General features: G+C 40.7%; 1 protein-coding gene across 1 annotated transcript in view; it reads right to left on the reverse strand.

The window, feature by feature from the left end:
• LOC116317986 (GDNF family receptor alpha-1-like) overlaps window positions 1-26,474 on the reverse strand; it is a 93,389-nt gene that overhangs the window by 22,180 nt on the left and 44,735 nt on the right. Inside the window, exons 2-4 of the mRNA XM_039622107.1 lie at window positions 21,182-21,478; window positions 14,976-15,047; window positions 8,414-8,768 (exon numbers count right to left, since the gene is read on the reverse strand). Coding sequence (XP_039478041.1) covers window positions 8,414-8,768; window positions 14,976-15,047; window positions 21,182-21,478 — 724 coding nt within the window. The remainder of the gene's footprint in view (window positions 1-8,413; window positions 8,769-14,975; window positions 15,048-21,181; window positions 21,479-26,474) is intronic.

Here is a 26,474-nt window from a genome sequence, read left to right on the forward strand (position 1 = left end):
TTGGCACCTCAGTAACAGCAACTATGAACGTGGACCCTGCTACAGCAGTCAGTTGGTGTCTCCTTCAAACATTCATCATGTTTGATAGATGTGGACAGGGCCCATGCCGTAGGGCAACTTCAAGCAGGTGTTCATAACACCAAGCTGCAGTTTATTTGGAGTGAGCCCTAATACCATCTCCAAATAGAACATCAATATATACGGTGGATGTCAGAGACACACTGGACAAAGTGGGCCGCTCCCATGAAGACAAAGCCAGACCATGTCAACTCTCACCACCTGGGACCTTCTACAGATTTGCAGTCAAGGTTTGCAGGACAACATGACTGATGGCTCTCTCACTCCACAAACCAATCTGTGATTTCAAAAGGGTGCCAGGAGGCCTGCTGATTGGCCTTCACCATTTGTGCTGGTGTTGGCAACATGAAAAGAGAGAATGCTATAATTACTGCTGGACCAATATGGTAACAACTTTTTGGTGGAGGCAGTGTAACACTAGATTTACTATCCTGCGCAAATTTGCGTAACTTCCCTAAACCCAACACCCCCTAGAATTACTGGCTTTTTTTATTTTCTGGTGCAAGTCCCGAGGTGTTAAGCACCCCTGCTGAGATTTTCACAGGTCGTCAGCTTGTTTCTCCTACAGCTTTTGTTGTGCAAACCACCCATTGTCCTTGAGGCCTGGCACATTTGCATTTGCTCACTCAGAGTTGCTCAGATCCAAGGCAGGCCAAACCTCTGTGTTACAACTTTCAGAAATGCCTGGTAGAAATGCTTCAACTTACTCATGAGATTTTGACCACATTTTTTGCGGAAGTCACAACTATACTGAATGCACGACCGTTGTTGCCAGCTGCAAGAAATGCTTGGTAGGGAACAGCTGTTCCCTACCAAGGTTCGTTTCAAAGTTTGAAACACTTTGAAATAAAACAGACTTGTGTACCCATATATTGTGAATGTCTGTCTTTTGTATGTAGGTTGTAAGACAGAGGTTTGGCCTGCCTTGGATCTGAGTAAACAAATGCCAATGTTGCACAAACACACACACACACACACACACACACACACACACACACACACACACACACACACACACACACACACACACACACACAGCAAATCTGCATTTATTTGTCCCACAAGTGGAAAATCTGCATTGTCATTGCAAAAAGTGGACAGAGCACAGTATAGAAAGTGCACTATACAAACAATCTGGAAACATAAATATGGGACACGTGTATTCAAAAATATTGGTGTATGTACACACACACACACACACACACACACACACACACACACACACACACGTAGATAGATAGATGTGTGTGTGTGTGTGTGTGTGTACACACACACACACACACACACACATACATATATATATATATGATATAGATGTGTCTGTGTGTATAACTAGACTTTATGCATATTATATAAGGTGTGGCTATATAAATATATAAATATATGTACAACTGTTTATGGACAGGCATGCAGGCAGGTAAGGAAGGAAAGTAGTCTTGCAGGGAAGGAAAAACTTGAATCTCTCATGGTTAGGGGTTGGGGGAGGGTGTGTTTGCACAACAAAAGCAGGAGAACAATGGAGCTGAAGACCTGTAAAAATCTCAGCGGGGTGCCAAGAGGTGTTAAGGTCGGGGGGAATTTACGCAAATTTGCGCAGGCCAGTAAATCTAGTAGTAGGGACTTGCACCAGGGAAAAAAGGCTCAGTAATTCTAGTGGTAATAGTGCATCTCCCTCACTAAAGGAAAACAAAGGTTTCAATCATTGGATGCATAGCAGTGAAAATGTATGCTATTCCTTCTGATGATGCTGCCTAAGGGAAGCATGTATAATGTAAATAGAATTGGTCCTAGCACTGAACCCTGTGAAACACCATAATTGACCTTAGTGTGTGAAGAGGACTCTCCATTTACATGTACAAATTGGAGTCTATTAGATAGATATGATACAAACCACTGCAGTGCAGTACCTGTAATACCTACAGCATGTTCTAATCGCTCTAATAGGATATTATGGTCACCAGTATCGAACGCTGCACTGAGGTCTAGCAGGACAAGCACAGAGATGAGTCCACTGTCAGAGGCCATAAGAAGATCATTTGTAACCTTCACTAAAGCTGTTTCTGTGCTGTGATGAGCTCTGAAACCTGACTGAAACTCTTCAAATAAGCCATTCCTCTGCAGATGATCTGTTAGCTGTTTGACAACTACTCTTTCAAGGATTTTAGATATGAAAGGAAGGTTGGAGATTGGCCTATAATTAGCTATAAGCTATTATGCTTGTTGTACATAGCTGATTAAAAGAGAAAGGCTGATCATGTTTAAGACTGAAGCATTATTTAATATTAGGACTTCTTTGCACAGTGTTGAAGCAATGGTCTAAAAGACACGCTGATGGTTTGAAGGAAATAATTACAGATGTTAACTGAAAGATCAATTGGAGAACAAGAGTCTAAATAAATGTCAGTGTTATGGAAAGTAGCTGTACATAATATTACTTTTGTGAGATGGTTACGAATATTTTTTTCATTTTGAAAGAAGCCAAGTAAGTCGACTAATAAATTAAATGATCTGTTGATGCTGTTATTTTTAGTATCTATAAGGAGGTCTAAGGAGCTTGGAAAGAAAAGCGTCTGGACTTCAGATGGTCAGATGGCCCAGAATGTGAGTGGGCGTTAAGGCGTCTGGGAAGGGATCCCAAAACTGGATTATAGATAAACGCCCAATTAGGATAGCCACATGTTTTAAGTGTTTTAACACTAGAATTACTGAGCCTTTTTTCCCTGGTGCAAGTCCCTACTACTAGATTTACTGGCCTGCGCAGATTTGCGTAAATTCCCCCGACCTTAACACCTCTTGGCACCCCTGCTGAGATTTTCACAGGTCGTCAGCTCCATTGTTCTCCTGCTTTTGTTGTGCAAACACACCTCCCCAACCCCTAACCATGAGAGATTCAAGTTTTCCTTCCCTGCAAGGCTGCTTTCCTTCCTTACCTGCCTGCATGCCTGTCCATAAACATATATACACAGAGTTGTACATATATTTATATATTTATATAGCCACACCTTATATAATATGCATAAAGTCTAGTTATACACACAGACACATCTATATCATATATACACACACACACACACACACACACACACACACACACACACACACATACATATATATATATAAAAAATGTTTGTATAGTGCACTTTCTATACTGTGCTCTGTCCACTTTTTTGCAATGACAATGCAGATTTTCCACTTGTGGGACAAATAAATGCAGATTTGCTGTGTGTGTGTGTGTGTGTGTGTGTGTGTGTGTGTGTGTGTGTGTGTGTGTGTGTTTGTGCAACATTGGCATTTGTTTACTTAGATCCAAGGCAGGCCAAACCTCTGTGTTACAACCTACATACAAAAGACAGACATTCACAATATATGGGTACATTAAGTCTGTTTTATTTCAAAGTCTTTCAAACTTTGAATGAACCTTGGTAGGGAACAGCTGTTCCCTACCAAGCATTTCTTGCAGCTGGCAACAACGGTCGTGCATTCAGTATAGTTGTGACTTCCGCAAAAAATGTGGTCAAAATCTCATGATTTTGAAAGTTGTAACACAGAGGTTTGGCCTGCCTTGGATCTGAGCAACTCTGAGTGAGCAAATGCAAATGTGCCAGGCCTCAAGGACAATGGGTGGTTTGCACAACAAAAGCTGTAGGAGAAACAAGCTGACGACCTGTGAAAATCTCAGCAGGGGTGCTTAACACCTCGGGACTTGCACCAGAAAATAAAAAAGCCAGTAATTCTAGGGGGTATTGGGTTTAGGGAAGTTACGCAAATTTGCGCAGGATAGTAAATCTAGTGTTAAGCACTTAAAACATGTAGCTATCCTAATTGGGCGTTTATAAAGTCAGCAAAGAGGCACAGAAAAGAAGATCAGACACCAGCGAGGGAGGATAAGAAAGACAGACGCAACAACGTTGTCATCCCCTATGTAGCCGGTGTATCAGAGAAACTCAGGAGAGTTTTCTCCAAGCACGACATCCCAGTGTACTTCAGACCCAGCAACACACTCAGACACAAACTGGTTCACCCGAAAGACAAAACTCCTAAACACAGACTTAACAACGTGGTGTATGCTGTACAGTGCAGCGAGGAATGCCCAGACCTCTACATCGGAGAGACCAAACAGCCACTTCACAAGCGCATGGCACAACATAGAAGAGCCACCTCCACAAGACTCAGCAGTTCATCTGCATCTAAAGGACAAAGGTCACTCTTTCGAGGATGCCAACGTTCACATTTTGGACAGAGAGGACAGATGGTTTGAAAGAGGAGTGAAAGAGGCCATCTATGTCCACTGTGAGCGACCATCTTTGAACAGAGGCGGTGGTTTACGACACCAACTGTCTGCCATCTATAATCCAGTTTTGAGATCCCTTCCCAGACGCCTTAACGCCCACTCACATCCTGGGCCATCTGACCTCAGGAAATCACATGATAGGGTGGGGCCAGGTTTCACAATGAGCTCACCCGAAACCCTGGCTGATTGGGACCCACACCCGTTTTTACACCTTGGCTCCTGTGATTAGGTAGAGGATCATCAGGGGGTCCTTTGTCCCTCTTTGGGGGGAAACTCCCACTGGGTTTAAATCTGGGACTCTCCACCATTGACCCTTAGAACTGAAGAAGCTTCTCGGATGAGAGGTGAAACGTCTTCAAGCAGCTTAAAGAAGTCCAGACGCTTTTCTTTCCAAGCTCCTTAGACTACGATGACCTGGATGACTGAGAACCTTCACAGACATATCTATAAGGAGGTTGAAATCACCCGCAATAATTGTTTTATCTGAAATGAGCATTAAATCAGATAAAAAGTTTGAATTCACACAAAAACTTTGAATAAGGCCCAGGTGGTGAATAGATGATTACAAGTGAAACTGCTTTTTGACTTTTCCAGCTGGGGTGGACAAGACTAAACATTAGGAATAAATGAATGAATCTAAACTCTGTCTGGGTCTTTGCTTGATTAACAAGCTAGAGTGGAAAACTTCTGCCACCACCCTGCCCTGTGACAATTAAATTTAATCAGTTTTCTAGAAATGCGAGTTGCTCCACCCAAAGTGGATGGATGCCATCTCTCCAAACCAGACCACATTTCCCTCAGAAAGTTTCCCTTTTAGCTATAATGCCCACATCATTTTTTGAACACCACTCAGACAGCCAGCAATATAAGGAGAACATGTAGCTAAATGTGTCAGTCGTTATCGGACAGCATAAGGTACCAGAGAAAACTTTTGATTTGAAAAGCTTTGATTGACGTGACCAGGTGTCATTACTGCTGACATGAATTATAATTTTCTGGAATTTACGTTTACCCTTAGCCAGCAGTTTTAAATTTCCCTTAATGTCCCCTGCTCTGGCCCCCGGAAGACAATTCACTATGGGTGTTGGCCTCTCTAGCTTCACATGTCTTCAAACAGAACCATGTGTAACCAAGCTGGTGACCAGGATGAGTTGAGCATCAGAAGTGCCAGGCTGTTGTTACTGTCTATGGTTCTTTCACATGCTATTGAGGCCCCTGTTTGTTCCCATCCATTTTCTGCTGCTTATCTGAGTTCAGGTCGCAGGGGCAGCAGTCTCAGCACAGAAGCCCTGACATCATTCACCCCAGCCACCTCCTTCAGCTCATACGGACATTCCCAAGACAGCTGAGAGATAATATCTCTCCAGGAAGTCTTGGGTCTGTCCTGGGCCCTCCTCCTGGTACAATATGCCCAGAACACCTCACCTAGAAGGTGTACAGAAGACATTTCAGTCAGATTCCTGAATCACCTCAACTGTGTAGACGAGGAGCAATGCTACTCAGTCCCTCTTGAATGACTGAGCTCCTCACCCTGTCTTTCACAGAGAGCCCAGCCATTCTTCAAACGACAATAATTTCTACACTTTGTATTCACAACCTCATTCTTTCAGTCACTAATCAGAACTCATGACCATAGGTGAGGGTAGGAGCCTAGATTACCTGGTGAATGAATTGCTATGGTTTAACACTCAGCTCTCACTTCACCACAACAGATAAGTACGGCACCTGCATCAGTGCAGACACCTCCCCGATCCATCTGTCCACTCTAACTCATGAACAAGACCCCGAGATACTTGAACTCTTCCACTTAGGCCAGTAACTTGTCCCTGACCCAGAGTGTGTATGCCAACTTTTTCCAGCTCAGACTTGGGGGTGCTAATTCTAAATTCTCAGGCCACCAAAGTGGAGAAACTCCACCACTTGGCTGTGCCTTCTATATGCTATTCTATCCATAAAAACTATGAACAGAATCAGTGACAAAGGGCAGCTACATCTGCAAACGGCAGGACACCAACAACCAACAATCTTTCAGTCGCAGCTCTTTGCAGCAGCCTTAGCAATGCAGGTGCAGAACATTGTCCACTCGGACTTAATGTTGCCGGCCTCCCTTGAAATGCAATTGAAGCTCTGCCAGAGATGAAAACAGATGATCTTGATGACTGTGGCAGACATTCCCAATGCACTCTCACTATATGTTTAGGTACACCAGGTCTGTCCAACATTTCCTCCCACCACCTGATCCAACTCACTATCAGGTAGTGATCAGTTGACAGCTCAGCACCTGTCTTCACCCAAGTATCCAAAATATACGGCGGCAGATCTGGTGATACGATTACAAAATCAGCAGCTGTTCTGCTCTACTATAATGAACTTGACAGACAAGACCTGTTCCCAGACCCAAAGCAACCCACTTGTCTATATACATACAAGTATACCCACTGCTGCCTGCCACCTCTCGCTAAAGGTAACTCCAGAGTCCAATCCCTCTCCAGAAAACTGGTTCCAGATCAGGTAAGCCAGACTATATCTAATTGGTTTCTCCGAACCTCGCTCAGACTCCTTCCCCACCAGCGAGATGACATTCCTTGTAACACAAGTCAGTTTTGGAAGCTGGGGATTGAAACGCCAAGATCTCCACCTCTGACTGCCACCCAATCGACTAAATACCAAACTCCTACATCGCTTCCTGTGGTGGGCCCTCAGGAGGATGGACCCACTTTGCTATTTTGGACTCAGCCTGGTTGGCCCCACTGGGGTAATTCCTGGTCACAAGAAACTCCCCCTTGACACTATACCCCGGGAGTGGCTACGGGGTAGGAAACTGGTAACCCCATTCTGGACAAAGTTTGCAGGACCCTTGAATTGTTATGCTGCATAGAGATTGTATGAATCACCGCTCACCCAGGATCTGCCATGGAGACCCTACCAGGGGCCCTGACAACATAACTCCAGGAATCAATGGGACACACCAACCCCTCCATTGCAATAAGGTGTCAATTTATACAAGGAGACCCAGTTTGCTAAATTCATAATTTGTTAAATTGTTAGTATGTCTTGCTCCTTTAGATTTAAATCATCCAAACCATTAAACAACATGAAATAAGAGTCAATTGCTGAATAAAGTGTTTGGCATTGGAAGCAAAATCTTTCATTGGCTGAAATGCAGCCCCAAACCATAACAAACCCTCCATCAAGTTTTACAGATAACTGTAACACTCCCTGTTAAACCTCTCTCCTGACCTACTTCATACATACTGATAAAATTGGCAACAGGTCTTCAGTAGCGATGAATCCAAAGTTTTTGTTTTTTGGTTCAACTCTTTAAGTGAAAATCGTATGTAATTTGGCATTTCTTTTGGGTTTCTTTCCTTAAGAATGGCTTATTGACTGCAACTCTTCCACTGAGAGCATTACTGATGAGGTTGAATCCAAGAGTAGACAGATCAACTTAAGACCCAGATGTATCTCTCAGGTCCTATGTCAGATCTTTGCAGGATCCCCCCCCCTCTTTTTTTAAGGACATTTCATATACTGTTTATCTACTCTAGATAGGTTGTTTTACATCTGCTGCTGTCTTTGTGCTCTACTTGTCAAGGTTCCTCAGAATTTATTAAGGACAAACTGCACACTGTGCTAAGTTTTTGGCTAATAGCGCTTTGGGAATCATTTTGTTGGCGAAGAAATGTATGCCTAAAAGTGCCTAAAGACACTATTTAAAATGTTTTTTTGGTAAGTCGTCTGTTATGTATAGACATCACTGGCTCATTCCTTTTCTTTGGTGACTGTTTTTGCTTGAAAAATACAGAGGTTAGCATTAAGTGGCACAAACTGAAAAATACCTTCCTCTGAAAATGGTCAGGTTCAAGTACTGGACAGAAATATGCAAATACATCAATGGATGTCCAAAGAAAAGCTTCAGAAAGCCTGGGGAAATATTGCTCAAGACCACTTTAAAAAAATACAAAATATTCTGGCTCATTGAAAGCAAAATATAAAGAAATTAGGGGTGGCTCACAGTACTGTACATCTGCCTTTATGTCTAACCTGCAAAGGTCGTCTCGGCGACAGAAGCTTTGCTGGTGGAGGCAGTTTGGTTGCAGACCTTCTTTGTCGTGGTAGGAGCAGGAGGGTACAATGGTTTTCCTTCTCCTCTCACCACACAAGGTATCAGTGCAGCGGCAGAACAGGACACCCAGGCTGTACTCTTCTGGCACCCGCTCCAGAAAGCGACGTAATGATCGGTGGCATTTGTGTTGGTTACATCTGTTGGTACCAGGAGTCGGCTTCGTGCAGGCTAGCACATATTCTGATCGTAGGTTACCACACTTTTCGTACAAGCCACAGTCTTGTGCTGCCTTCAAGCACTGGTTCTCACCACCCAGTTGCATGAAAGATGAGGCTGGGGGAGGGTGAGTGTCAGAAGAATAGAGCAAGAGAAGATATTCATTCCTAGCATTAGCATACACTTTGACTACATTCCTCAACATATCAGTTCATACCTGGGATTTTAAATCTGCACTTGTAATTGGATCTGGCTTCCAAGCACTTTTTGCAAAAACATGAATCATTTCTGTTAGAGAACAAATATCAGAGTCCTGCACAGTTTTACCAAGCTTGATTCGGTAAAGAAGCAAAACCGTTACCTGAAACTATAATCCAAGCCGGCCATTAGTGATCACACATTTAGGCCACACAGTAACTTGCATATATGGCCAATAGATTTGCTAAATTAATGTCAAACATTTTTGACTGCATAAAATATACCAAACAACAATGTAGCACTCTCAGACATTCTCACATATTTGTGTGCTACTGAGATGAATTTTATAGGCGTTTCCACATTGAAACAGTCAACATGTCTGCATTGGCCAGGCTTGTTAATAGCAGCAACTGGTGCATGCATGTTGCTTTTGCTTAATCATGTATGATGGTAAAACATTTCAAAGCTAAGTGGGGAAAGGAAAAAAAAATGCAGTTTTAGATTGACAGTACAAAATGAAATAATACAGTGGTATAATACAGCATAATAATACAGTGGGTAAAATGCGTATTGAACCTGTCACCAATTTTCAAAGTGAAAGTGTATGTACAGTGATGTGTAACACTCGTAGAGACATACCCTAAAAGACTGGCAGCTGTAACTGCAGCAAAAGGTGATTCTACAAAGTATTGACTCAGGGGGCTGAATAATTACGCACACCCCACTTTGCAGTTATTTATTTGTAAAAAATGTTTGGAATCATGTATGATTTTCGTTCCACTTCTCACATGTACACCACTTTGTATTGGTCTTTCACGTGGAAGTCCAATAAAATTGATTCATGTTTGTGGCTGTAATGTGACAAAATGTGGAAAAGTTCAAGGGGACCGAATACTTTTGCAAGCCACTGTAAATAAAAGTATTGGATGTGCTTACTGAGATTTGTTTAATACTTTGTAGAAAAGCCTTTCATTGCTCAGGAATGAAATGAAATTAAATGAATGAATGAATGATGAATGGAATTTTGCATGGTGAGTGTGCATCCAGGTCATGGCAGTTGAATACATTACTTATTATTTTCTTTAAAACAATTGTAACTGGTGATTCCAGGTTTTTCTCTACCTCTCCACAAGTGGTCCTTGACTCTTGGACAATTTTTCTGATAATTCTTTTCACTCTTCTGTCTAAAATCTTGGCTACTGGCATGACCAGTTTATGGTGAAATGATGTTCTTTCCACTTCTGGGATGTGGTCCAAGACTGCTCGCTGGAACCTTCAGGAGTTTAGAAGTCCTTCTGTAGGCCTTGAGAGAGCCATTGTTTTGTTCTCTGTTTGCTGACAGATTTCAGGTGTGTCATGACTTTCCATGCCTTTTTATACCACCCTTTCTTCATGTGTTCAAAATTTAATAATAACAATAATAATAATAATAATAATAATAATAATAATAATAATTCTTTGTTGCCTCACAGTAAGAATGTTCTATATTCAATGTTCGCTGGTCCTTTGGTGTGGGGCCTTTCTGTGTTGAGTTTGCATGTTCTCCCTGTGGTTCTCTCCGGGTACTCCGGCTTCCTCCCACAGTCCAAAAACAGTTAAGCCCCTTTTCCATTCGTAACTACTCGGATTGACTCACCAGGGTTTTCCTTCATGTCATATTACCTGGTACCAGGTACTTTTTTAGTACCTACTCGGCTGGGGTTCCAAGCAATCCAACCAGGAATGCTTGATCGCTTGCTACTAAAATGTGACATGGTCATGCTGCATGACACCGATTTGCTGGTCAGTAGCGTCACTTGATGAGTCATGAGAGTGTCTCATTTTGAAACCTGGGAACGAGGGAAATGGCTACAAAAGAAAACACAGTGATTACCCGAGTCTGAGGAAAAGCCACAGAACAAGCAGCAGGTATATTCTTGCCTCAACGTCCACCTTTGTTGTACTGTTCATGTTGCATATTAAATAATTCATGAGGCGCCCAGGCTATGACAACAAGCATTCACTCTGGGTTGTAATGGAAAACCAGTTGATCCGAGTTGATCCGAGTCGTGGCGTTTTGTGGTGAGTCAATCCAGGTAGGAATTAATGGAAAATGGGCTTTAGTGGGGTTAGTTTAATTAGTAATTCTTAAATTGTCCATAGGTGTGAATGTGAGTGTGAATGGTTGTCTGTCTCTATGTGTTAGCCCTGTGACAGACTAGCAACCTGTCCAGGGTGTACCCTCCCTCTAACCCTGTGGTAACCAAGATAGGCTCCAACCCCCCACAACCCTGACAAGGATGAGCGGACGTGAATGGAATGGATAATATTATTATTATTATTATTATTATTATTATTATTATTATTATTATTATTATTATTATTATTATTATTATTATTATTATTATTATTATTATTATGACACATAACTTAATTTATGGACATCAATGGTTTGATTTCTTTGCATATGTGGAGTGAATGAGTACTGACATCTTGTGAGAATTTCACATCAGTAGGATCTTTAGAAATATATTTATTTAGAAAATTGGTGACATATTGAATACTTATTTTACCTGCTGTATGGACACCAGTTTATACATAAATGTAAGATGAAAAAAGTTACATGAAAGTTACATGTAAAAATACCCACCCATTAACTGCATTTCTCCTCTTCACTAAAATCATCTCCTTCATGGAACAAAACTTTCAGGTTTACGTTATAACACAGTTTTAGCTGTGTGTACACAAATGTATCTTAGGCCACACCAAACAACCTCTGAATGTGTTCTTCATGATCAAATTTCAATGTGTCTTCACCATGACTTTAGCAGATGGGGGAAGCCTAAGTTCAGGAGTAGCAGGGCAGCAAGTTTGACAGGAGCTAAGCTAGATGCGACCAAGGATACCACATTCTGCTCTTCACCAGTTAAACATACTACAATAACAGTAGTTGTAAACTGAACCTCAACAATGCAAACTACCCAGTTTGTAATATAACCGTTGTTTAATATGAATCTTAAAATAATTCTCATTTAATTTGCTTTTGAAAACATTTTAGAATATGAAATATCCAGATAAATTCAGCAACGTCTCATGTACATATCCAATATCCGGTTTAAAACCTTGGATAGATTAGAACATTATTTATGAGCTTCAAATGTATAGCTTATCAAACTTGCTGAGCAGTCATAACTTAGAGGATAATCTTCAAAGAATTCACACATTAATATGTTTAAAAGTTACCGTGAATATGCTCCACTTCTGTAAAACTATCTAGATGCTGAAATACCTTAAGCACAACCTCATATCTGAACATATCATATGTGATGAAAACACAATTGCAGGCAGGATCGTGCGATAGCTTAACTGTCTCTGTGGCATCAGCTAAAAAAAAAAATGAGAATGGGGTTCATAAAAATTAAAATTGCTTGACAATATTTTGTATTAAACTGCCAGTCAGATTTAATTGCTCATTAAATGAAGGTGCCTGAATCCCAATCTAGATCATTCTGGACCATTTTAACTCTTGCTTACACACAAAATACTTGATAATACCCTATATACTCATACCATATAAATGATACTTATTACTTTCCTACATTAAAGTTTTTCTAATATGATTCTAAGGAATGGAGTGGTATCTAAAATTAATAAGCAAAAATAAAATTACATTAAAAACTAGAGAACACTATAACATCTGTTATTTGCACGAATCTTGCCTATGATCCAAAGTTCTTCAATTTTCTGGTAACATTTTTGGTTTGGATACAGGTTATCCAAATAAGACAAATGGATGACAGTCTGACTACCCACTGTCTGTGTAACACTGCAGGTGGAATTTTACACCACTTCACTGCTGAATGGGTCGATCTCAGCATGCAGCGTAATGCTGCTTGGGAACATTTAGAACATTTCAGTCTAACCTTTTGTTTCTCTGTTGTGATGCTAGGTCGCTGCAGAAATTTCTAAGTAGTGTGTTGTTTTTATGGAGGAAAACTGGTCCAAAGATCATTTTTGTGATGAGGGAAATTTAATTTAGGTACTTCAGATGAGAAAAAAATATATTTGGGGGAAATCTGGGGAAAGACTTTGTGAAGTGAGAATGTGAAAGACATCAATCATTCTGGACAGGGAAGGAGTAGGGGTTTGGTCTCTTATTGATCTACATGGCAAGTTGAACAATAAAGTTTATCTTAAGCTCTGTCACAAACAAACATCTTGTATCCACAGGCTGAACTGGAAGAACAACAGAGAGGGTGTACCCAAAAAGGGGATAAGCAGGTGTTTCAATGTGTGCAGCCAAAGTATGTGTAATGTGTTCTGTGTAAGTTGGTGTGGTTACAACTACTGTAACAAAAGAATTTTCCAAATATGGGGTAAGTATTACTCATTTTTCATGTATGTAAGATTGTTCTATGCTGTAAATTATGGGATACAGTAATACAGTTTTTTTTTTTTTTTTTTTTTTTTAAAGGTGTAAAATAAGTTAGGAAATTAATCACAGTAATTCTTCTCACCGAGTACTAGTGCTCTTTAAAAAATGACCCTACACTAACACAAAGAAAACAGAAAAAGCAATTTCAAGACCTTCACAACCTTATCGTCCTAAAACATACTGATGGCATTGGTTATAAAATAATTTCTAAACTAATGAAGGTTGCAGTAAGCATTCTTGGGGCCATAATCCAGATGTGGAAAGAACATAATTTCACCAAAAACCAACACGACCTGCCGCTCCTAGCAAGATTTCATACAGAGAAAAGAATTATCAGAAGAATGGTCCAAGAGCCAAGGACCACCAGTAGAAAGCTACAGACAGACTTGGAATCAGAATGTATAATAATCTCAAAGAAAACAAGTAAACCTCCAGGGCCTGCACGCTCACCACGCACGATTCAATTTCTGAAGAAAAAAAGCATATTGAACCTTGTTTTAAGTTTTCTGGTCAGATGAGACCAAATTTAACTCTTTGAATGCCATAAAATACACCATATCTGAGTCACTTGCTGGTCATAAGGCACTTCATAACACTATACGAACAGTGACGTTTGCAAGTAGGTACATCAAAGTGTGGGTTTGTTTTCCACCATCCGACACTTCATATAAGTGAAGGAAGGATGAATGTAAAAATGTACCAAGACATTCTTGATAAAAAATCTGATGCCATCTACCATTAAGATGAAAAAGGTGGTTTCAGAGAAAGAAAATAAAGCTCCTAGAATGGCCCAGCCAATCACATGACCTGAATCCAATTGAAAATCTATGGAAAGAACTGAAGGACAGAGGTTATAGAAGAGGCCCACTGAACTTTCAGGATTTGGAAACTGTTAAGGTGGAAGAATGAGCCAAAATCACACCTGAGCAATGTCTGCACCTAGTTTCTCCATATGAGGCATCTTGAATTGATCACCAATAAAGGCCTTTGTACAGAGTATTAAACAACTCTCAGTAAGCGTGTTCATTTATCATTATAGCACTTAATTTCATTTATGGACGTCTATGGTTTGGTTTCTTTACATGTGTGGATTGGATGGGCTGTTACCAACATCAGATTTCATGTCAATAGCACCTTTGGAAATATATTTACTTGGAACATGTTCAATACTTATTTTACCCGGAGTAGGCTGAGATTCCTGCCCTGGGAACGTTGAGTATGTTTCTTATCAGTGTTATAGCTATCTATTAGCTTGAGACATTTGACAGTTTATGCTCTTTTAGATATGTCCAAGTTTTTTTAGGATATGTTTTTCATAACAATAAATGCCTGTTGCAGGTCTGTTCCATTCAGATAAGTAGATGCTGGGACACTTCCAGATAAAAGAAAATATGCAGCTGGTCAAAGGAGACCGACCTAACACTACTAATGTGAGTGCACACTGAACACCCTTATGATGAAAATATTGTTGATGTAAATGGACTTAGAAAAGCAGAGATTAGAAAAAAACAATAAAAGATCAGTGTCACTACATGATATTGATTGATATATACTTAACAACATGTCCAAGGCTTAGTGATCCATTGATCTGCTTCACTGTTATAGACCTCTCTGTCATTAAAAACTCAATGTGCAAGTCCACAAACTCAATGTGGTTAATCGTGAAAAAAAGACCACACAAGTGACTGTGTGCTTATCAGTGTGTGTTTTACCTGCAACTAACGAAGCCATGTGTGTATCCACAAGCATGTCGTCATATGGAGATATTTCCAGCTCCTCCTCCCCTGGTGACAAAGGAACACACAAACATTAGCAAACCTATCTGTCTGTTTACGATAAGGCAAACATATTTAGAAGAAAAATTTAGGTAATACATGGAAACGATATCGAAATTCCCCACTGATATTCACACATCTGTTTACATTATTAAAGGATTTAATTAATTACAGATTCCCAAGGAAAGAAACTGGCTCATGCTTGCTGATTGGTTTAAGGATATGTTAACTCTGAGGTTGTTCAGTTTAACTGAAGTGCCACAGTCCTACACCATTACTTCAAATTCACTTAGAAAAACTCTTAAGTCAAAAACAGACCAGCTGAACTTGTCTTTGGGAACACCAATAACCATGATGTTTATCCAGGGCCAGGTCACAGAGGCAGAAAAACCTAGGCTTGCCCTCTCCAGCCACCTTCTCCAGCTCACATGTCTCATCCATCCAGTTCATTATTCTCATGCCAGCTGACAGATCTGACCAGTTTGTCATGAGTCTACACATGGACTCCTCATGGCAAAGTCTGAAAAGCTGGGGTTTGGGCCACCAGGGCCTCCACCTTTGACTGCTGTCTTATGCACATCGCAGCCAACCCCTGTGGCACCTACTGTGAGCCTGCAGGAGGGCAGGCCCATGTTGCCTTTTTAGGCTCGGCCAAAAGAACGAGCCACTGGGCGCTCTCCCAGGTACTCCCTCACCAGGCCAGGTTCTAGGGTGGAAGCCAGTTTACTCTGTATCAGGCAGGTTAAAATAGACCTGTGCTATTTTCTGCGCTAACAGGAATAACACTTCATATTTTAGTTTTCACAGCAGCTGGTTAATATTAAGAATTAAGGCCTGATGATAATATGGGGATGAAATAAACACATTTCCTGTGGACACAACAGAACAGTAACACAAGGCAATGAAAGGCAATATGATATAATGTGGTGTAATGTAATGTAGCATACATATAATATGCATTATAATGTTTCATGAAGACTTAGGTGGTTCACTGAAAAACTCTAATATTGCAGAAATAGAAAATGATGGTTTCATATTAAGTAACACTGAAGGGCTTTTTTTTAGACTGTTGGTCTCCCTGTTGCAATTGGCTGGGATGCGAGGGGGGAAATGAATAGCAAGAAAGGGAAGAAGAACACAACAGTACTGCCTCTGAAGATGTTAACACAATTCGCTTGGTTTAAGAAGAGTAATTTGCAACAGAGAGATTAATAGCAATTATCAGTGTGTGTGAATGTTTGTTAAGTCACACTTCAGAGAGCTGCACTTCAGTGGAGGACTGTTTCCAGGTGAGGCCTAAGCAGTTAGCACAGATTGCTTGTCTGCTCCATGGGCTCAAGAACTTTTGGTGGACAGAATGGTGATCTGTTACAGAGCTGCAAGCATAGAACCACATGCTATCATCACGAGGATGCAAGAGATGTGAGTCCATTTGGGATTGGTAAGTCCTGCCTGATAAAAGCTAAAACCCCAGCTGAAAATAACGGGTATCACAACAGTGGCTGTCAGCTTTATCTGTTAACCCAGGCTTTCTAGCTCAGGCTCTGTGTAGGTTCACATAGATAGATAAGGCTTTAATTGAACATGTAAGAATAGGTTAACTTGAGTTCATATGCACGTAAAGGTAGATGAGCGAATACTTTTGACAATACAGTGTAGTAAGACAGACAAACATTTGAAATTTGTATCATAAAACAAACAAACAAAGAGGATAAAAAATCTAGAATATGTTATTGAAGACAGAAATTTTATTATTTTATTCTAAGAACGTTTATCAAAATATATAACCAGTCTAGACAAAACACCTTCAAAAAAAGTCTGGACAAAACACCTTCAAAATGACTAAAAGCCCCAACTGACAACTTATACAATACAAAACTCTGTACTGAACACAAATAGGCCTTACACATTCAAACACAACCCACTGGACAGGCATCTCTGCTGATAACTATATTCATGCTATATAATTGTTCAGACATTCTGGCAGAGGACATGTGGAGACCAATCCACATGGTTTAATTGCTGTATCCAAACTTTACCAAAACTATGTATTTCAGTTTGGGTGAAGAAAAAGAAAAACACAAACAAGAAGAGCCTGAAGCAACACTCTAGAGTCTAGAGAGATCATCTGACAGTGAATTAAGACTCAGTCTCAGAACAAAAAGCAGGGATGTCTGGAGAGGGAATGAGGGACAGGTGCCCAGGACAACAACGATTCGATTCAGAGACGTGGTTAACTTCCAGAGAAAATCAACACCTATCACACTGGTGAACATCCATGGTTTGGACATCAAGGTCGTGAACAGGTACGAATTTCTGGGTGTTCATCTTAACAGTGAACTGCACCGGTCACATGACACTCAAGCTCTGTACAACAAGGACCAAAGTTGGCTCAGTCTGCTGGGCAGTTCACTGCGTCATAACAAGTCTTCAGTAATGTCTTGCACACCCCAAAAGGCTTTAATGTTTTATCTGGATGCCTGCTGGGCAAATGGCAGCACAGGGGGGTAAAGGAAAAGGCTTGTGAGGCTCCTGACTGAGAGAAGAAGATTGGTGCAGAAGGGCAGCTGTGTCTGGCCAGTTCCCGAAACTCTTCTTGAACTCTTCTATCCTTGAAACTCTAAATAGCAGATGTTCAGAGGAGGATGTTAGCCGAGCTAATGTCCATTATCGACAAGGAGAGCCTTCAGTTTTCAGGCCCCTCTTCTGTGGAACCAGCTTCCAGTTCGGATTCAGGAGACAGACACTATCTCTACTTTTAGGATCAGGCTTCAAACTTTCCTTTTTGCTAAAGCATATAGTTAGGGCTGGATCAGGTGATCCTGAATCCTCCCTTAGTTGTGCTGCAATAGACGTAGGCTGCCGGGGATTCCCATGATGCATTGAGTTTTTCCTTTCCAGTCACCTTTCTCACTCACTATGTGTTAATAGACCTCTCTGCATCGAATCATATCTGTTATTAATCTCTGTCTCTCTTCCACAGCATGTCTTTATCCTGTCTTCCTTCTCTCACCCCAACCGGTCGTGGCAGATGGCCCCGCCCCTCCCTGAGCCTGGTTCTGCCAGAGTTTTTCCTTCCCACTGTTGCCAAAGTGCTTGCTCATAGGGGGTCATATGATTGTTGGGTTTTTCTCTGTATGTATTATTGTAGGATCTGCTTTACAATATAAAGCGCCTTGAGGCAACTGTTGTTGTGATTTGGCACTGTATAAATAAAATTGAACTGAACTGAATTTTAGTCTTCTTGATGTTTCTTGTTCTAAATTGCAAATCATATTGTACACTCAACGTTTCATTGAAATCAGTCAATAACACATCCCTCTGTCATTTAAATTTCATCAATATGGACAAAACAAATGACAAGATATGACCAACAGCATACTACGTCCAAAGTGATCATGAGCCCATGTTATTAAAAGCTACTTCTGTCCACTTGTAAAAGCCATTAGCAGAGCTGTAATTGACTAGTGGACCAGGTGCTTGTTCCTGCAAATTATTTAAGCGCATTCCAAAGTACAAGTTCAGTCAAAAATGTAATGGCATGTAAAGTGTTTATGTATGTAAATCCTTTTCCAGGCTATATATTTATGGTAATGACATGCTAGAGCAGCCTAGTAGCATAGGGAACTTTAGAGTGTGTAATTACACTAATGCTCCACTGACTAATAGGCCACAGGGGAGGTGGAGTCCGTAGGCTTGTGTTAGCTGACTTACTGATGCACAAATCCCACCAGCACAGAAGACAGACTCCTGTGATTCTGTGTGTTCAGACTGAGGAGTCTTTAGCAGGGCTTCATTTGTACACAAGGCTGGTTTGGGATTATGACAAGTTTGTTGGTTAAAAAAGAGATTCTGACTTGAATAAAAGGGCTAAAATTAGCAATGATTGAATATAAAGTAGTCACTAGAAAGTCTTTTTAGAACATAAGAAAGTGCATAGATGCATATGGTTGCCTGTGTAAAAAAAAGGAAAAAAGAGTATCAACAGTGTGTCAAAATACTGCTGCTAATTATCTTTTATGTAACCTATCAGAAATAAACAAGAATGTCACAAGTGCTGTTATTTGGTTAGTGAGCATAAAATGTTGAGGCATAATGTTGATGAGTAGACTCCACCACACACAGATATATTGAAAAAGCTGTAATATCTGACAATTATACCTACAATGTAGATTCAATCATTACATACAAAATGTATAGCAAATGTGATATAATAGTAGCTACTATATCACATTTGCCTTCCACACAGGCATGCCTGTACTATACCTAATATATATGTCATACAAAAATAATAAAGGACAATCTTTATATATCCTTGAGACTTTTGAAGTAGAAAGATAGCCTTCAAAACAGAACATACTATATTTTATGAATGTGAATGAAAACATTGCAAAGAGTAATGTGCATGCAGAGGCAATTCTCTACTGTGGCAACACCACAAACCTATATAAATACATGAAAGGCCAAGAAAAAAAAAGCTTTTTCTTGGAAACAGCAGGAAAAGAAACAACAAGAAATTCCACAGATAGACCCCAACGCCAGCGTAGAGACAGATGCCACTGTTACAGTCCTTCCAGAAAGGCAAAGAATATCCAGGTAGCTTATGTAGTGGTGAAAGTAATCTCTTAGTAAATGGACTGATGCTTTTATAGCACTTTTCTACTCTCCCAGAGCACTCATAGCGCTTTATACTACATGCCACATTCACACAAGTACTTTCTTCTATGCTTTAAGGGCTTACTAGCTAACATTCACACGCATTCATTTCTGATGTATTCCGATGGATGCATTAAAGAGCAACTTGGGGTTAACGTCTTGCCCAAGGATCAAACCACCAACCTTCCAATCAGTAGATGACCTGCTCTACCTCCTGAGCTACAGCCACCCTATTAACTTGTCTGAGGGCACGGCTGGGACATTAGTCATGACTCAGGTTGTTCTTTCAACATTACTTAGTGTCACTGATCATCACAGCTGTTACTTTAACAAACTGATTACCTTTAGACTATATTCAGAGACCCATCCATCCATTCTTTTCCACTTATCCTTATCAGGGTCAGTTGGGGGCTGGAGCCTACCCCAGCGGGCAATATAGAATCACCAAATAGCCTAACTCCATTAACTGCATGTCTTTAGATTGTGGGAGGAAGGCAGAGTACCAGGAGAGAACCCACATAAACACAGCGAGAACATGCAAAAAGGCCTGGTGATGGAGTCAAACTCAGAACCATTACTGTGAGCAACAGTGCTAATCACCGCACCACCATGGTGCCCTATATTCAGACATTTAAATTATATATTCAGCCCACTGAATTGTGTTAAATAAGTTACTTTATTCCATTCATCCATCCATCCATCCGGGACCGTGTTGCGGGGGCAGCATCCTAAGCAGAGAAGCCCAGACCTCCCTCTCCCCAGCCACCTCCTCCAGCTTGTCTGGAGGAACATCAAGGCGTTCCCAGGCCAGCCGAAAGATATAATCTCTTCAGTGTGTCTTGGGTCTGCCCCAGAGCCTCCTCCCAGTGGGACATGCCCAGAACACCTCACCCAAGAGGTGCCCAGGAGGCATCCTTATCAGATACTTGAACCACCTCAGCTGGCTCCACATATTTTTTATTAAATCTAATAAAATGAATTTATTGGATTTGAAAATATATACCTCAAACATGAACCATGAAACATGTCTGAATATATTAACACTTTATGTTGACTGTTTATCTTATTTATAAAATACATTTAAACTGATATAACACCAAGTAATTTTAAGTTCCAGATGTCAGAAAAACCCAAAATATTTGAAAAGCTAAAAGGTATTTTTTTAATGTATAAATTATTTAAAATACATTCAGGTCATTAAATTATATTCAGAATTTGCAAAGTGGTAATGATTCATCTCATAAATATTCTCTTCTAAACAGTTAGAACTAGAAGTATCGCTGTTGGTATCTGCAATACTGGCCCTGTATTTACTTGGTATTGATACCGATATACGTAGCATCACTCAACACTATCAGCTACAGCTGAATTAGTCAGCATACTTTTAAACTGAAATGACCACACCCCTAACTTTAAACCTTGTGCTGTCCAAAAAGTTTAGTTGAGTTTTAGATATACACTCCGCACCACAATCCAACCACACTGACCTGGCAGCAGGCGAACCCTCCAGTATATGCGCAGGCACACCTCCTCCTTACGGAAACCACGCTGACATTTGCAGGTCAGTAGAGAGGGGTGTTTGGCTAGCAGGGCATCCCGTTTCTCCAGACACTCAGATGCCAACAGTTCTGCCTGCGGGGACACCGCTGCATCTTCTGCGCATAGCTCCAAGCCTCGATACAATGCCTCGCACATGGGTTCAACGGAGCACGCACGATGAGCTTCAACACAGTCGATGGTGGGGGCAGGGAAGTTAGAGATGGATGCTGAGGATGGCAAAACACCTAGGAAAGCAAAAAAGTCAGACACACTGCATTATTATGTCGTGACAAGGTCTTAGAGAAAATACTTACAGCGTATACATATAATGACTTGCATAGCCAGTAAACTATTGCAGCTAAGCCAAGCTAAGTTAAATGTTAGCTTTACTGTTTGTATTACTGTTGTATGTTTACTCTTTTGTGGAGCACAATTTTTTCTGATGGAGAATAAAATGTTCAGTGGTGCACTACAGCTAATAAGAAACAGCACCTTCTTCTGCACCCTCATAGGTCAGTACTGTCAAGATAGTACTGAATTTTCCGCACTATAAGGCGCACTTAAAATCTTTTCATTTTCACAAATCGACAGTGCACCTTATAATCCGGTGTGCCTTATGTATGAGTTCTGGCTGTGCTTACTGACCTTGAACCGATTTTATGTGGTACACGTCACTCAAAAATCTGTCAAAAATGTTTTAGTACAACTGTGGTAAGCTACGAAGCCGCACCGCTTCATGGATTGCTGGAGCATTACAGCTACCATAGTCAGGAGTCTCGCTGAGTAATCTGGGTCCTAAACTCAGGTCCCAAAGTCAAACGAACACTGAGAGTTAAAAACTGTCTAAATTCTTTCATCTTTAATAAAATGATCAGCATTCCTGCTTTACCAGTTGTAACAATTAAGTTTAACATCCAGGCATCCATGAAGACAGAATTTATTACATTTAACAGAGTTAGAAGTTAGCAGGAAGTTAGCTCGATTTCTGAAAAATTAAAACTCAGCTCTGCTATCACTTCCAACATAAATGAAGACAGAAAACTAAACAGCAGTGACGTTTGTAGGGTTACTGAAGTTGGGCTAGCTGGTATATAACGATGTGCAACGTGATCGCTAGCTACACAGATATGTTAGCATAACATAGCTGCAGTGTATCTGACAGTTTGTCTGACTGCTTGAAAGAGGTTACAGAGTGGCTGTCAGCCAATACTCTCATTTTAAATGGCAAGAAAACTGAGATTATGGTGTTTGATAGTCACACTCCACGAGACCAGCTAGCTGCCCAATTTGGTCCCTTTGCTTGCTTTCTTACAGATACTGTAAGTAATCTAAGTGTTTGCCTGGATAGTTCATTTAAGCTGGATAAACAGGTTTCCTCAGTGGTGAAATCTGGCTTCTTTCAATTGTGCCAAATTTCAAAGGTCAAACACTTAATAATGTAAAAAAGATCTTGAAAAACTGATACATGCCTTTGTGACCTCCAGATTAGATTATTGTAACTCGCTCTACTCTGGACTCCAACTTGCTCACCTCCAACGATTACAGCTTGTTCAGAATGCTGTGGCTTGTCTCCTAACTGGAACTAGAAAGTTTGCCCCTATTACTCCAGTGCTCTCTGACTTACATTGGCTGCCTATTAAATTTCGTATTGATTTTAAAGTTCTGCTGCTTACTTTCAAATGCCTAAACAACCTTGCCCCTGACTATCTCACCGACCTCCTCAGTCTCTATACTCCCAGCCGTTCTTTACGATCTTCCAGTCAGTTACTTCTGGCCCAGCCCAGGCACCGTCTGAAGAGTAGGGGTGATCGTGCTTTTGCCTCTGTAGCACCAAACCTCTGGAATAGTCTTCCTGCTACCATTCGTGCCTCTGACTCCATTCAATCCTTTAACCCTTAAGAACCCAGACCTATTTCTACTTTCATGAAAATTATGGGGGTTGTAAGTTATATCAAATGAATCATATATAACACATTTCTGAAGTTTTTTTTGTAATAGCTCCACCCACTGCCCCAGATCTGAAATGTCACATATGTCTCATTGGGTATACAAGGTACATTTGTTCCATATTTAGAAAGTAATTCTGTAAACACTTTCTTGCTTTTAAAAACAGAATTTCCTTTTTATTTTCAAATTCTTAACATGGATAATGATGGTAACACTTCTTGGTTTACTTCAACAAGCTTCTTGGAAAAAAAATAAAATAAATCAGCCCATTGTTGGAGGTACAATTGAAAATGTCACTGAAAAAACATTAACATTAGAGAGGTGTAATGAACTAAAAACATGGGCATATGAAAAGAATGTTACATAAAGTCAATAACTTGCTCAAATGGCTTTTTTCATTGCAGTTGTTAGAAGTTTACCTTTGGTAATGGTAACTTTTGAAGCAATTTCTTTCCTCTGTGAAACAAAGACGTACATCACATTTTTCACAGAGGGTGGTAGTTGCATTCACCTTGCAATTTTTGCACCGACCTCGCTTTTCACATTTTACAGGCCAATGTGCAACCTCATCAGTCCGGACATCCTCTGGAACTCCAACATGAATTCTCTTGGGTGGTGGAGGTGGTGATGAGATGTTCTGTGATGGGCGCCCCCTGTGTGATTTCCAAAGGATCAGGCTTGTGGCAACTTCTGCCTGGAAGGTTCTTTGTTTCAGTGGCTTTTGGACACCAAGTAGCTTGCAGTCACGACGATAAATCAACCATGCGTTGACAACACCGAGCATGATGGTTTGCCAGAACAGGTAGAGATACCACCTCCGTGACTTCATGTGGTACTTGTACCTTGCAATGCAGGCGTCAAGCAGGTCAATACCCCCCATGAATGTGTTATACTCCTTCACAATGTGTGGCCTTTTGACCTCAACAAATGCCTTGTCCGATTTGCTCCAGCGACGGACTGTATCTTGAGGCTCAGTTGCGCAATAGGATGAGATGAGGGTAACAGATTTGTTGTCATACCACTTCACAATAACCATGCTCTCCTCCTTATTCACCCTGGCATCAACAGATCCTCTGCCTCTCTGGGCAAGACTTTTTTCATCTTCAAGCTGACAACCTGCTAAGCGATTTCCACGAAGTGTTCCTACAAAGTAGATCTGTCGCTGAAGAAGTGTGAGCACAAGTGGGGCTGAGGAGAAGAAGTTATCAGCAAAAACCTTGTAGTTTTGCTCAGCTGGCAGAGTTTCACACAACTTCACCACAACATCTCCTCCAATCCCAAGTAAAGTCTTCTTCCCAGTACCACCTTGATAAACAACAAAATCATGGAGCATACCAGAGGATGAGCACCGGCCCAGATTTTCAATCCCCAGGGTGGGGCTTTCCCTTCACATACTGCCTTATTGGGCTGTGTGTCCCCTTGAAGGGTACCATTTGCTCATCAACAGAGTTGTACTCCTCTGGGACGATATCCAGGCATTGTTTGCGAAACATTTCAAGCCATGGACGGATCTTCCAGCACTTGTCTTCTGCATCTCTGTGTAATAAATCTGTATTGTCAGTGAAATGTAGAGATCCCAGCAGGGTTTGAAATCGGTTGCGGGACATGTTATCTGCTACCATAGGACAGCTGGTGTCATTTTCCCAGTATGCTCGATTTCCAGGCATTTGGGATAGACCCATTCTCAGATAGAGACCAATGAGTATTTCTAGTTCTTTAACAGTGGTATTTACATTTCTCAGATGGTTGGATTTTTGTACACTGTATAAATTTGTTTGTTCCATTAACAACAGCAGCATATCATCTGTGATGAAGTTTTTGAAGTACTCCAGTGGAGTGTGGATCTCATCTGGAGGTTTGGCACAGGGTCCCTTGAATGTGGTCTCAGGGGTTTCGAACGTTTTCTTTCTCCAGGAGATTTTTTGTCCTTTGATAGCTGCCTTGGGCTGCCCAGTGTCCATATGGCTTGAATGTGGCTCTGTCTCTAAATCACTTGAATCACAACTGTCTGAATCACTGGATTCACTTGATTCATCACTCTCCACGTCTTTGTGGGGGATGTAATTAGGGTCTTCAGAATCTTCATCTGAGCTACTTTCACATCCCTCATACTCACTGTCCTCTGTAGTGATAAACTCCAGCGCATCTTGAACACTATATTTTTCTTTTTATCCATTCTACTAAAGAGTGAAAATGACAAAAATGGGGTAACTGAAAAACATACTCGACAAAGCTAAAGTAAAGTTCCATCACAAATTTAGGTAATTTAATAAATTAGTTATGCTTGAATTTAGTTAAATATGACTGAGAATTAACAACAAAGAATACATTTAATTAAAATAACTGAATGAGCTAAACTGACTAAGCAAATGATCAGTTTTTGTCTTTTTGTGACAAATATGTCACATCAGTTTTTTTAAGAAAATTTGGAGTTTAATGCCCGATGTGACATATTTGTCACAGCGATATTTAACAAACTGATTCTAGATCAAATTGTTTCAGAAATATTACCAAACTAGGTAATAGGTACTTCTACTTCACTGAGAGTGGCGCTTTTTAACGCTCGATCAATGACTAATAAAACATTCCTGCTGAACGATTTTATTCTTTCCAAGAAACTGGACTTCTTATTTCTAACCGAAACCTGGCAGCGCGATGGTGACTTTTCATCCTTCATCGAACTCTGTCCGAGTGGGTACTCGTTCATCAGCCAGCCTCGGACGTCGGGTCGAGGAGGAGGTGTCGCAGCGGTGTTTGGAAGCCGGTTTTACTGTCGCCCAGTGTTGGTCGGACATTTTTCATCCTTTGAACTACAGCTGGTTAGAATTGGAAATAAAGATCCATTTTACTGCGCTGTAGTGTATCGTCCACCTGGCCTAAACAGGATGTTTTTAAAGGAGTTCAGTGACTTTTTATCCTCGACTTTGAAGCTGTCCAGACTGGTTATAGTTGGGGATTTTAATATACACGTTGATGATGACTCTGACCTCTTTGCCAGAGGTTTCCTTAGTGTCATGGATTCTTTTCATTTTACTCAGCATGTGTCTGGTCCCACACACACCAAAGGACACACACTGGACCTTGTTTTTACTTTAGGTTTAAACATTGATTTTATTTGTACTGAGGACATTTTTATTTCGGATCATCATTGCATTCTTTTTAATCTGTCTTTTCATTTGTCCCTCTCTCCTATTCGACATGTGGTTAGCTCTCGCATCTTAAATTCCTCTACTGCTGTTAAATTTTCCGATGCTTTTAATTTAGTTTTATTTCCTTATAAAGATGTTCATTTTT

Source organism: Oreochromis aureus, linkage group 2 (genome assembly GCF_013358895.1).
Source record: "Oreochromis aureus strain Israel breed Guangdong linkage group 2, ZZ_aureus, whole genome shotgun sequence".
Classification (NCBI taxonomy): domain Eukaryota; kingdom Metazoa; phylum Chordata; class Actinopteri; order Cichliformes; family Cichlidae; genus Oreochromis; species Oreochromis aureus.